Source organism: Haemorhous mexicanus, chromosome Z (assembly GCF_027477595.1).
Source record: "Haemorhous mexicanus isolate bHaeMex1 chromosome Z, bHaeMex1.pri, whole genome shotgun sequence".
Classification (NCBI taxonomy): Eukaryota; Metazoa; Chordata; class Aves; order Passeriformes; family Fringillidae; genus Haemorhous; species Haemorhous mexicanus.
Window position 1 is genome coordinate 68,849,579 of NC_082381.1, and position 13,399 is coordinate 68,862,977.

At 34.1% G+C, this 13,399-nt stretch overlaps 1 protein-coding gene across 1 annotated transcript in view; it reads left to right on the forward strand.

The window, feature by feature from the left end:
• ADAMTS6 (ADAM metallopeptidase with thrombospondin type 1 motif 6) overlaps positions 1 to 13,399 on the forward strand; it is a 144,634-nt gene that overhangs the window by 12,499 nt on the left and 118,736 nt on the right. The window contains exons 4-7 of the mRNA XM_059836546.1: positions 1,836 to 2,004; positions 7,150 to 7,367; positions 7,881 to 7,964; positions 8,457 to 8,602. Of these exons, the coding sequence (XP_059692529.1) occupies positions 1,836 to 2,004; positions 7,150 to 7,367; positions 7,881 to 7,964; positions 8,457 to 8,602 (617 nt within the window). The remainder of the gene's footprint in view (positions 1 to 1,835; positions 2,005 to 7,149; positions 7,368 to 7,880; positions 7,965 to 8,456; positions 8,603 to 13,399) is intronic.

The window sequence follows — 13,399 nt, forward strand, 5'->3', positions numbered from 1 at the left end:
ATGGTATCTCTGTCTTCTCAGGCTTGGCGTGAGGCAGACAGCCTGATGGTGTTGGCCAGAACCACTCCGCAGGACTCTCTTCCTGTGGGAACATAATACCAGAGCTTACAATGGCTCAGGATTCACTTGAACCCAGATGTCTGACATGCAGACTGGATGCAGTCCAAACTGTCAAGGTTCTTTCTGCACATCTGGCAAGCCCAGTTACAATTTGTTTTATATTTTCAATACTGTTTAAGCAGCAGTATACCAGTAAATGATTTATTTTCTAGTAAAATCTTAGACTTCAAGTTACAAGAAGGCATTGTAAGAGGAATTTTATACTGGCATCTTCCAAGTGAATTTAGACCCTGATGTAGCCTTCTGAGTTAATAATTGAGTTTGTAACGAAAAATACCACTGAACAGAAACACTTATTTTTGCATTCACAATGTAAGAAATGAGTAACTGAAAGCTGCAGTCTGTTCATACATATATTTTCACCATTTATAATAGAGTTCTATTTGGAAAACACTTGTTCTGATGTATTACATAGGATTTTTCATTTTGTAAGTTTTATATTGTTGTTTCAGAAGTAGGCATTTTATGTACAAAACAGTAGCAGGACAAGCGCTTTGACCAAGAGTACAAAGACAAGCTCTGATCTTTGAAAACAGTTTTAGGATTTTTAGAGCAGATATGGAGCAAGTGGTCCTATGACTGATCATAGAGGTCTTAAAGAAAGATTCATGTATAGTACTTGTTTCACAGATAAAAGGTGTGGTAGAAATTTGTGATTCATCAAGTCAGGATATGAATGTAAAAGTTCCTGCTTCCAGGCTTCTGTCTGATGAGTAGCTCTTCCCTGTGTAGAAAGTTTGTACATTCAGAATTTTCTACATATGGGTATCAGAGTTTTTTATTTAGCAAACATTGATGTAGAAGTCTGTCAGGGCTTATTCCCCAATATTTCTATATCTGAAAGGATCCAAAACCTGGATTTTCTGCTGAAGTTCAGTTTTAATTGCTGAAGGTTCAGGAAATTGCATAGTTGGCCTGAAATCTCCCCTTTCTTCCATAAACCACTTCCTGTTTGGAAGAAGCTGAGTTCACAAATGTGAAAGTTATGAGAATAGAATATCTACTATTCTGCACTGCAGTATGAGGAAAAGAAGTATTCATTTGTTATGGAGAATGAGGTCTAGTGTATAGTCTGCAATAACTCTTGTTTGCTAGATTTATGGCAACAGTTTTTATGGAATAAATGCTTTGTAGACAGTGTAACTTAAGTTAATATAAGTAATTTGGTTTCTATTAACTAGCTCAGTTTTGGGATTGTGTCTGGATGTAAAATAAAAATGGTTTTTTTGAATACGTGTTCTAAAATTAGTCCTTCATGGTGTTTGTTTTTGATGAAGTATTTGGCTTTAAGCATCTAGCAGTGTGGCATCACAGAGGGATACTGGACTTGCTATAAGAGCAAGGGCATTTTGGCTTAGTACAATTTTTAATGGATATGAATCATGTCATTTCAGAACATCTCTGTTTGATGTAAAGTGATTATTTGTAATATTCTGAGACTATCTCTTGCTTTTTTTAACTGCATGTACCAAAAAACGAGTGAAAGTTCTCCACAAATAGGACAATGATAGTTTTATTTTTTCTCACTGTATTGTTTATAGGCACCTATTCTGCTCATACTAAATCAGGAGATGAGACCTGGCTCATGCACTGCTTAATGTGTTAGCTTCTAGTTGTGGATTTCTTCACAGAGAATGTTTTTTAAAGTTAAGTTTTGTGATAGTAGTTCTATATTGTCTATTGTAAGCTTTTGATTTCTTATTTGCTTCTTTAAGCATGGAGTCATTGCTACAGAAGATGATGAGTATTTTATTGAGCCTTTAAGAAATATAACAGAAGATTCTAGTAACTATAATTATGAGAATGGTCATCCTCATGTTATATACAAAAAATCTACCATGCACCAGCAGCACCTCTATGATCACAGTCACTGTGGAGTCTCAGGTAAACAAGAATGAGTGTCATTCCTTTTAAAAAATGGTAACTTGAGATGTATTTGAAGATCTTGCTTGTTTCACATTTAAGACATAGTGAAGAATATAGCTATGAGAATCTTCCTTCTGGGTGATGTAATGTCTTGTTGAAAAGTAGTTTTGATTTTTCTTTTTTTTCAGATTGAGATTGAGAATATAGTGTATTTCAAAAACTAAGACAGCAGGAGTAAGTCTTGTTTTATGCCTATATTGTGTACAGTGGTAGAAATGAGGACAGGCTTCCTCGAAATGTGTATAAAAGTACTTCATTTCCCAACATGCTTGAATGACTACATATTACAGCTCAGTGTTTACTATGTGTTCAATCTCATTTGAAGAAACTTGATGTGCAATAAATATGTAAGCATTATGATTATCAAAACATTTGAAACTGCGTCCATATCTTTCTTGTTTACAGAGGTTTATAGTGTTTTGGTACTGTTTTTAGGTCCAGTTGGTTGACATTATCCATTATAGTCAAGTATGTGATTTACCTGTGCCTTATGGGCAGGATTATATAGTTTTGATGGAGAGATATTTTCCTTATAAAGTAGTTTTAACCTTTACAGATATATGTTTTGAGTACTCTGACGTATCCTGTGCTTAAACTGTAAACTAAATTCTTGAAGACAGCATGAAGTAAACCTGACAAGTTCTTTTAGACCACAAAAGTAATTTTTTAACATGCTAGAAAAATGTTTTAACCTTGTCAATAGTTTATATTTCAGTAATAGCTTATTCTTAAAAGTTCAGTCCTAGGCAATTGTATTTCATGAGATTCAGTGCATGGTGCAGACTGACAATAACTAATCTTAAAACAAAATAATATCATTGTTCATTGATGTAATTTATTTTAACTTCTTTTGGAGTTTATAATGTTTAGTGGCACCAGCTGTCTAAGCTTACAGTACAGATTGTCTTCAAGATCCCATTCTTGGGAGATAGCTTTTTCTTGAGTGTTTCAGTTAATTATGTTTAGGGAATGTCAGACTTCATGTGTGTAACTTCTGTTTTAGTTTGAGAGCATTATTCAATATACATGCTTATAATATTGCAAAACAAATCTCTTAAATGTTACTGCTGCTAACTGATTGTGAAATAAGGGTACTAGTATATGTTCATTTTGGTGGGAGAGCAGTCACTTAAGCTGCTTATAATAAGTGGAAGGTTTTGAAATGTAGGGGCACGTAATTTTTATCATTATTATATCCCTACAAAAAGAAAGGATATTGGCCTCTGTTGGATCTTGTCTTCTAGAGTAATTCTTAGAAGTCATTCTCCTCTAAGCCATGAAGCAGAGGCAGCTACACACAATAACTGTGTTCAGTTATTCTGGTGGTATCTGTTACATGGATCACAGGTTGATCAGAGCTATACATCTTGCATGCACTTTTTGTAAAACATGGTATAATATTTAGCATTTATTACTTTGTATAACTGATAACCTTTTTTTCTTGGAAGCTCCTGTGCATTCCCTCAGCTTTCATAGCCTCAAGTCCTTAATTTTTGAAGTACTAAAGCACTGCTTTTTACAAGCCTGAGAATATTATGATGTTCATTTATCTCAGTTTCTCCTTTTCCTGTTGTTCTGTATACTATTTCCACTCCATTAAAATGTCTGAAAAAATTCACTCTCTGCCAAGACTACAAGGTCTTGCTTTTCCAGATGACATTCTGTTTTACCCTCATGGGTACCAAAGCCTTTTAAACTAATTTTCTGACCACAGTTGCAGCTTTATCTTAAAGGGAAATGGCATACAAAGCATCCTGAAATACCAAAAATAAAAAAAAAGGCAAAAAAATAAAGTCAAATATTAATTTTTGGTTTTGCAGTTTTCACACCCAAGGATTAAAGCCAGGTATTCAGTGATGTTTAGGTAATTTGACTGGTTTTGGAAGTTTTGAACAGTCCAATTTTGTGTTTTAAAATGCAAACGTCACAAAGCTGTAAGTACCTTTTGGCAGTATATGATTTATTTTGTCTGGAAACATATTTTAACTTTACCTTCAGAACAGTTTTCCTCGCATTCTGTGCAGGGAGGAATCTGCTTGAGAAACTGTGCCACTATTCATTGTTTGTCAAGTTTCCCCTACTGTAACCTAGTTTATTTTGTACCTTTTCTCCATCAGGGAAATAGTCAGGATTTTGAAGTGTTGATAGAGACAAGGGGAGTGTAGTTTCTGACCTTTCTGAGAAAAATGACAATAATAGAATAGAAAGTGGAGTACAGAATTTGGTGAAAGAATGATCAGAATTGACTGGGGTCAGTAAGTGACGGGCCACTTCATAATCAATGGTAGAATTATGGTAGCTAATACAAGAGGAGAATTGGAGAGGCATGGAGAATCAGATGTGAGCCTAGGATACATTTTCATAATTTAAATTAGATTTTAAGCATTTAAACATAAAAATTTAGAATATAAAATGTTGAATTTGTGTTTCATGTATGTATTGTCACCAATTAATTATGTTTTATTAAATATAGCTGAAATCACTAAGGCGTTGGTAAAAAGTTTTCCACTGCCAAATTCCAATTGCTTTTATTGGGGTTTGATACCACTAGATTATCTTGCAAAATGCTGTATTTGTTTACGATTGAGAAACAACAAAAATTGACATATGAAAGCTGCAGAGTGGCAGATTATTTCTGGATAGTTCTACTATTTTTTGATTTATGTAGTGATTTCACTTGTGTCAGACCTTACAGTGGGTATATTCTAAAATATGGAATAAAACCTTGCTAGAAGCATGAAATAATGGTGCTAAATATCTAGTAAAAAACAGTATAATGTTTTATTTTGAAATATTTTCCTTGTTGCATCTAACATAAGAAGTTTGTTATTACATTTTGAGATATTTTTCTATTTGTGCTTCTTTCTTTCTACCTTGACCACTACCCGATATCTTAGATGACTGACTTAGGAAAACTTGTGTGCAGTAGTTGTGAGCTCCATATCTACATGGATTTGGATTTCTTTTCAGTTGCAGTTTAAAACCTAATTTCACATTTCTGCAATAATTATTTTGGGATCAATTATAGTATTTTTCTATTTTTTTTTTTTTATTTTTCCATTTATTTTTCCTTTTTTTACTTCCTTATAATTATGTTCAATGTTAATGGAGTTTAATTTTTTTTCTTTATAAACTTATGAATATGGTGAAAGAATGATGTAAGTTGCAACATAACTATTTTCACTAAATAAATTATATATCTTTAGTTATTGATATATTTTAGCATTTATATAATTTTGAGATCAGCTGAAGCCTAAGCTTCTCATCTGATAAGAAAATGAGATATGGTTGTTCTTATGGAGTCTTCTGAGACCTTTGTTTGAAAGATACATGATTCCAAAATAATCTTTTTTTTTTCCTATGAAAGTTTTTGCTTGAAATCAGTAATTTTTAAATCTTCAGAATGGTTTGCATTTTGAGTGAAAATTTTGAGTTAATGTGGAAGCAGTACTTTCTAAAATACTTCTAGCACTCCAAGAGCATCAGAAACCATCAGCATTTGTTATTTGGAAAAGGCTGAATTTAAAAAAAAATTAGTACATGTCAGAGAAAATTCAGACATTTCTAAGACACTGTTTAAGTATGATGAAAATCTTTGAACAATTCAAGCAACTTTGAATTTTCTAGAATAGAGGTGAAAAACAGGAGAAAGCTTAGTAGTCATTATAGAATCCAAAGCAGGCTTTAATACTTTGTACATGGTTTCTTTAGAATGAATTATAACCATTGGATAATGAGGACCATTTTCTTACTGGTGTTTTTATAACTACCAGGTTTACTTAAATTTTTTGACTTTTCTAAAATATGTGCCTTTTAGAGCCAGTACCATAGCCTCAAAAATTATGAAACACTGCAACAGTGGGAATGCTGAAGGTTTGTATTTCTGGTTTTGACCTGAACATACATTCTTTGTGGTGTAGTTTTTCTATTTGAAATCAGTGTGCTTAGCTGACTTGCATAAATAATTGGTTTTTTTATGGGAGGTACTGGTTCTATCTCTACTCATCCTTAGCTGACCCTGTTTTAGTAGAAGTAATGATGCAAGAAAATTACTCATTTGAGCAGTCCTGTTCAGACAGCTATAAAAGTATCTGTTAATGTTCTTGTGCTCATCTGTAAATACCAAGAATAACTTAGATATTTTGAAATCTTACTTAGATAAAACCAGACTAACAATATACTTTGCTGAACTTTAGCTTGAGATCTTTGCTGGCTCCCATGGAAAAGTGATATATGATATACACACTATAAAAGACAAAAAGTTGAGTCCATCCTTCTCTTCCTTTGTGGGGAAGGATGGATTAAATTTTGGTCTGAGGACAGGAATTAGAATTCAGAGTCATCTTGTAATGTTTGTTTTGCCGATAATTCCAGCTCTTTGGATTTTTAATAAGTGATTTCTTGCACACAATAAATATTTTTCTATATATTTACCTGGGAAAAAAAAAGAATCATCATATTTGAACTAAAATTTGTGTTGAAATAACTATGGCAATTATCCCATGTCAGACCATTTAAAACTTTCTATTACAGTTAATTCACAAGGTAGATAAAATATAATCTGAAAAGTTTCTGAAGAGAAAATTTTTTCATTTTTAGGTGTGTAAGCCTAATTGCTTAAAAATAACAGACTTTTGCAGGAGGGGAAAAGCTTTTTAGTGTTTTATGAGCATGTTTAATCCTTAGTAAATTTTGATAACTTTTACATTAATTTTGAATTTTTGGTTTCTAGTATTTTTTTCCCAGAGGTTAGGGGCTGTCTTGGTCTTATTCTTAAAATTCTGATGTGCTCTTGTGGTTAATTGCAACTAATCTTTAATAGTAACATGAATGTGCAAAATGAGATATATTAACAGAGGATTTTTGCTTTATCATCCTAATTCAAATTTAAGGAGAGTTGAGATTATTGGTGCTCAAAGTTGCCTTTCCATTATATAGTTAGTTAAAAATAATTTAGAAAATAAAGAAATTTAATTTTTCTTTGCCTCAAGAAAGACTTCTTTGCTAGAAACTTGGAGATGGCAATCTCACCACAAACCAGCTGCATTTGAATGGGTTTTACTAGTGACTCCCTCTCAAGTGTTTAATTGTTTTGGTTCCTAGAAGACCTCACAAGAAGCGGCAAACCTTGGTGGATGAATGATGCATCTGCTTTTCCATCTTCACTTCCAGTCAATGGCACACTAAGTAGTCATAGTCGACAGAAGAGATCTGTGAGCCTTGAACGGTTTGTGGAAACGCTGGTAGTAGCAGACAAAATGATGGTGGGATACCATGGTCGCAAAGACATTGAACACTACATTTTGAGTGTAATGAATATTGTAAGTTTCATCCTTCTCTCTGTTCTTATCGATACCTATGTACTGAAATGTTAATGGACCTTTCAAGTGTTTATTTATTGCCATGAATGATGCTTTAATATAAGCTCTAGCTTGCAGAAGTGAATAGTTTAAATACTGTAAATCTTAGCATTTTGGGAAAATGTCAAGAAGTATGTTGTGATCACTTTTAAATTGCTGTCTTTAATTTTGAATTCAAATAATTGCATTCAGATTATACAGTTCTATTCTGCTTACATCGACACTCTAAATGCTCATTGTGCTGGATGAATTATGAAACAAGGTATAAACAGTTTCTACTGAAAAGTGGGACTCAAAAAGGGTTCTTTTTCATGGAATGGTCATTTTTTGGTCAAAAAATAACTTGTATTTAGGTGATAATGGTACTTTACACAGTGGAACTACATGAGGAAATTGGGGTAATTTTTAACCGTTTAGGAAGCAAGTAGTGTTTCTTGTCTGACTTTGTGCCTTTTCTTATTTTCTGGAGGTCAGGTTGCCAAACTTTATCGTGATTCCAGTCTAGGAAACGTTGTGAATATTATAGTGACACGTTTGATTGTCCTCACTGAAGATCAGGTAAGAGCTGTTGTGCTAAGTCTTATGCCTGTGAAATTCAAATTACATTATTGTAAAATGTAGAGTTATTTAATAATAGCTTGAAGTGGCTGCCTCTGAGTACAAAACCTACCACATAATATTTTACTACTTTAATCAAGATGAAGCAGTTCAAAGGAATATTCCTTGTGTATCATCTCAAAGATATATATTCTTACTTCAGGTGACTATTATTATACCTTCGGGGATGTCAGTTTTATTTTTAGATGTATATTTAGATTTTTTTTTCCTGTATTGACAAAATGATTATTTAAGTTGGAGCAGAAAGAATGATGGTTCAGTAATACACAGCTGAACTTGGGGTCGGATTTTACAGAAATAAAATTTGGCAAGAAGATTTTATTCCTAGAAACCACTGCTTCTAATTATAGTCCCATTTTAGTTTTCAAAAGGCTTAACAACTGACCTTAGTAATTTGTTTGGAACATTTCTGGTATGCATGTTGTATTGCAGCCAAACTTGGAGATAAACCACCATGCAGACAAGTCCCTCGATAGCTTCTGTAAGTGGCAGAAATCCATTCTCTCCCACCAAAGTGATGGAAACACCATTCCAGAAAATGGGATTGCCCACCATGATAATGCGGTTCTTATTACTAGGTATGGTCATTATAAGTATTGTGTTTATTTTATTTCTTGTAGCTTTCTTGTTCTTAGCATATATATGTCTAGAGGCTAGTTGCAAAAAAATATATTTGGTAGGTAACCTTAAAAGGAGGAAAATTAATAGATACCTTGTCTTAAATATATCAGATAATTAAAGTTTAGATTAAGAATTTGGAAAAGTAAGATCTACAAATCGCTTGCTTCTGCTGTTATTTTCACTTCATAATTGCCAATACAAAGTATTACAGTAGAAAAGATTGAACATTTTTGACTTAATTAACTGAAAAGAATTCATAAGATTGCAGAGAACAAAACAGAATGAAAAATGTATTGTTAATCATGTAAAGTGTTTTTGCAAGAGTTTCAGGCTAGAACTTCAACTAGTGTAATAGTATTTCTCTGAAAACAGGTTCTTGCAGATTCCAGCAATATGAGACTCTGCCTTGTAGCTGGTTTGATTTATTATTCTTAATTAAGATGAGAGCTGACAATTTTAATAGGTAGTTTCAAAGCCTGCATTTGTGCCCATTTGTTTGATTCTATTTCACTGTTACTGTGATAAATTCAATATAACCTGCACTGTGATCTTGTGATCCTGATAAAGGCATTCATGTCTGTCCCTTTGCAGTTTGGTGTAGGCAACTGTACTTTAATAGAAGATAAGTCTCACTGTTATTGAAGGATACTTTTTTGTTTTGTTTAAGTAGCAGCAGGTTCATCTGGTCCTATTTTAATTAGAATCTTTTAAGTATGATTTCTACTTTCCAGAACAAATTCTGTACTGCTTTTTATGTAACCTATTTTGGAATCATTCCATTCACTGCATAAAAATTAAAATAGTGATTAAAATAATGTATCTTTTCTATAATTTTGCATTTTTTTTTTTCTGGGGAAGGTGGTGTTTTTTCTTAGTTTTGTTTTGCATAATGAAAAAATCTTTTTATTTTTAAGAGGAAGTAGAAGCTAGTGAATCACTTGCATGTATTTTGTATTCATATTTCAGATATCATTACATATGATCTTAAATAGTACATATTAAAAATCAGAGTGATTAAATGCCAGAGTAACTCAGAAGGCTTTTAGATTTCAAGAAGTGTAAAAAAAAGTTTAAACTCTGATACAAATAAATTGGATGCAATGAAAAATACAATAGTTGCATTCTAAGGTCCTTATTTTTCACAAAGGCTTTTGTTTACAATCAGTTTTGTGCCTATAAATAATTCCTTCACTAGGATTTTTGAAGCAGAATGCTTCAAAGTTGTGATCACAGCTTAGCTACACGTGAAATTTTCACTGGTATAATTTAGACAAGTGAAAAAAATGTAATCCATGGGTGGTATGGTTGTGTCAGTTGAAGCTCCTCAATGTACATACGCATAAGTTGTATAGGCAACTCTGTATTTTTACTGCTACAGCTGGCTAACCTGACACTTCATTGGTGGTATTCTGGCATTACAAATCACCATTGTTTTCTTTCACAGCTGTGCTTTAGTGTTTGATTAGGGTATATTCTTATATTCTGTACTGGCTTCCCTGATGTGGTAGGATGTTCCAGTGGGATGTTCCTAGTATAGTTCCAAATAGTTCTGTGTTTCCAGACAAAAGCTTAAGCCAGTGTTAACTTGCAAGCCTCTAAGTGTAAAAGGAGCAAGTTTTGAGAGAACGTGAGCAATAGCTATTCAAAATTACGTTTATTCATCAAAACCCAATAAATACAGATGACTTTTTATAGTTCTTCATTATGGGGGCTTTAATTATCTAAGTGTGTAGCATGTGTATGCTGTCTTTTAAAAGGGATGTAAGAATTTCATAAATTCCTAGTTTTCTTCCAAGAAGTCTTTACCTCTAAGGATATACCTATATTTTAGGTCAGTGAAGTACTTCAGTGTTGTGTCTGCAGGCTAGTAATACCTACCTTTATAAAGTTCAGTTATAAATGCTTTCACAGCAAAATGCTTGTGATCATTGTCTTGGTTTGGATAAGACAGGTGCCTGCTAAAGAAGGCAGGAGCTTCCCCTGAAATGGAGAATGCAAACCCTCCCCACCCCTCCAAATTGCTATGAATTTTAAATTAAGGGGCTCTCAGGCAAAAAAAAATACGGGAGCAGGAAATAACAGTTCTTTAATAGGGAAGGGGGGAAAAACCATAAAATGATAAAATAAAAACAATGCAGTACACTAAAATGACAGAGTCAGAACTCAACCTGACACCCTGTTGGTCAGGGTGCTGGCAGCAGTCCAGTTGGAAAAGTGGCTGCAGTCCTCCTGAGGTGTCAGGTGTGGTTCTGTTGGAGCAGGGGGTCCTGTAGAAAAAAAAGGGTGATTCTTCCTCCGCAGATCCGTGGAAGAAGAAGCAGCTGCTGTTCCTCTGGTGAATCCAGTGGAGAAGCTGTGCTGGTGTGTCAGAATCTCCTGATTATATCTGGATAGCAATGCTCGGCTCCTCCCTCTGGGCGGAGCATCTCACAATGGGATGTTACAGTTCTTATCAGCCATGCAGTGACATTCAATAGCCTCTTATCACGGGATGCCCCCTGCTGAGGGAGGAGTGATTGTGATCTCGCAGGGAGAGAGATAAGGGGAAATTGCCCACTTAACACCTAGACAACTGCCATACAGATGGTAATAGAATACATCCTGCCTTGCAATCCAGAACATCATTCATTTATATAATAATTGTGATTCCTTAAAATAATCACAAGGGCTGCACTAATCAATTTGAGTGGATAAATACAGCTTTTACTGAAAACAGCTAGCTATCCCAGCTGTTACTAATAAAATGCATCAGGTTATGTGAAGAATTGATAGTTCTTTTTGGGGTTGGAATGAGTAAGGACAAATTTATATTAATATAAACATGTAAATCCACTACTTTAATGATTCTATATTAATTTCTGAAATGTTTATATGCTTATTTTCATTCTCTTGTCTATCTTTCACTTGATGAACTAGTTTTAAGGCATTATATGAGAAAGAGAAGGTTAAAGCAATGGTTCTTTAAAATCATAATGTACTGGAAAGGTCTTTAATGACCACATCTATCCAAAGGAATTTGAGCCTCTACTACCAAAAATTAGGATACTTTTTAGCAGCTCCAATAGTATTTTTAAAGTAGTTTCCTGAATCTGTCCCACTGATGCTGCTCTGCTTTGTACGGAGTAATTACACTTTTATTGACTTTGACACTGGAATCAATTTTTTGCTCACTGTGCGTACTTCTACTTTATGGAAAGTAGGAAAGTTTCAATTCAACATTATGAATAGTTTTGTGTTTACTAAAACCAGATTTTTTAGCAAGCATTGATGTATTTCAAAATAGTACTGAGTCCCATCTAAGTATTTAAATTTGCAACCACAACAGTCTTTATCTGAAATGTGGGGCAGAGGTTTTAAGAAAATGAGTCATTCTCTTCAACCATGTAAATGACAACAGCACTTCACCTTTTCCCATCATGTTGCTATCCCATCATGTTGCTTTCAAAGATGTCATGGTCTGATTTGGGAAAAACAGTATTAAGGCTGCACATTCTCTAGGAGTATCTGCTTGATCAATGCAGAAAGACTTTTGTATCCTAAATAAGCTGTGTGCTAAAACCAGATAGCCTCACTAGAGTGGAGGTATGTCAAACTGATCTCTTAAGTCCCACAGAAGCGTTGCCATGCCTACTAAGCCACCAGACTTTGGATAAGAGCCTGCCTGTGTTTGGTGTGCCTGGTCTATGGGCCTTTCTGGTCATGGTCCTGCAGCCCCCCTGCAGTCTGCTGAGTGGGTAGGGAATTGCAGAAAAATTCTTGTTTGCTAATTAAAAATATACAGGCCAGAGACTGGTCTAACTAAGACCTTGTGTTGTGTATCACCTACATTTTTCCTGTAAGAGAATATATTTAGCTGTCAGAATTCAGTGTTTCATCCTGAAATTGTCCAAGTTGGGTTCTTGGAGGTAGGTGGAAGTAAAATACTAAGTAGACAGGCTTGAACTATGAGGTTGATTATTGGTGTAATGCTGTTAAGACAATGCCGCCTTTTTTCATGAAGATTTTAGATAAACCTAGTGAATCCTTAAAATTATTTTGTACCACAAAACAATAAAAATAGGAGAAAAACTTGTATGGATCTAATCTCAAATCCTTTGATAAAGAGAGAGTTCTTGCATTTGGTTTCTGTATTCTTGCGTCATTATGTAATACTCTTGCTTTTTAGCACAATGTCAGATAATTAATTTTAAAAGCCAGTGTAAATTTTGAGGCTTGTGCATCCCACCCCAGTGCAGAGGTATCAATGTGCCTTTTTGAAGTTAGTTTTATTTGGTGATTTGTTTTTTTTTAGTCTTCCTTGGTAGGCTGCTTCCTCTTTTTGTTTCCTCTGAAACTCTTTAAGAAATAGGGTCTCCATAGATTGCAGACCCACAAAACTTAAGAGCTATAGTGTACAGCTATTATTTTATTTTTACTTATATTTTTAAACTAAGCTCCTCTTCCATTTTGATTAGTTGCTTCCTTCTCTTGATCTTAAAGATCATGAAGTAGGAATTGTGGCATTCCTTAAGAACGCCTTTGTTAACTCTGAATTATGAGCAGAACCATTCCTTTTCCTGTGTACCTGCATGGCCAGAAGGTTGGATTCTAGGTTACACATTGTAACAGGATTGAGAAGGTGAAAATTTTTTAAAATTTTGTTTTCCTTTACACTGGAGGTGTTCTCTAGTGTGACATTTCTCTATTGCTCAAGAGGGTTAGTTTGATTTGTCCAGGTACTAAATAGTTGTTTATCCAGACGATGTGTGGCTGAC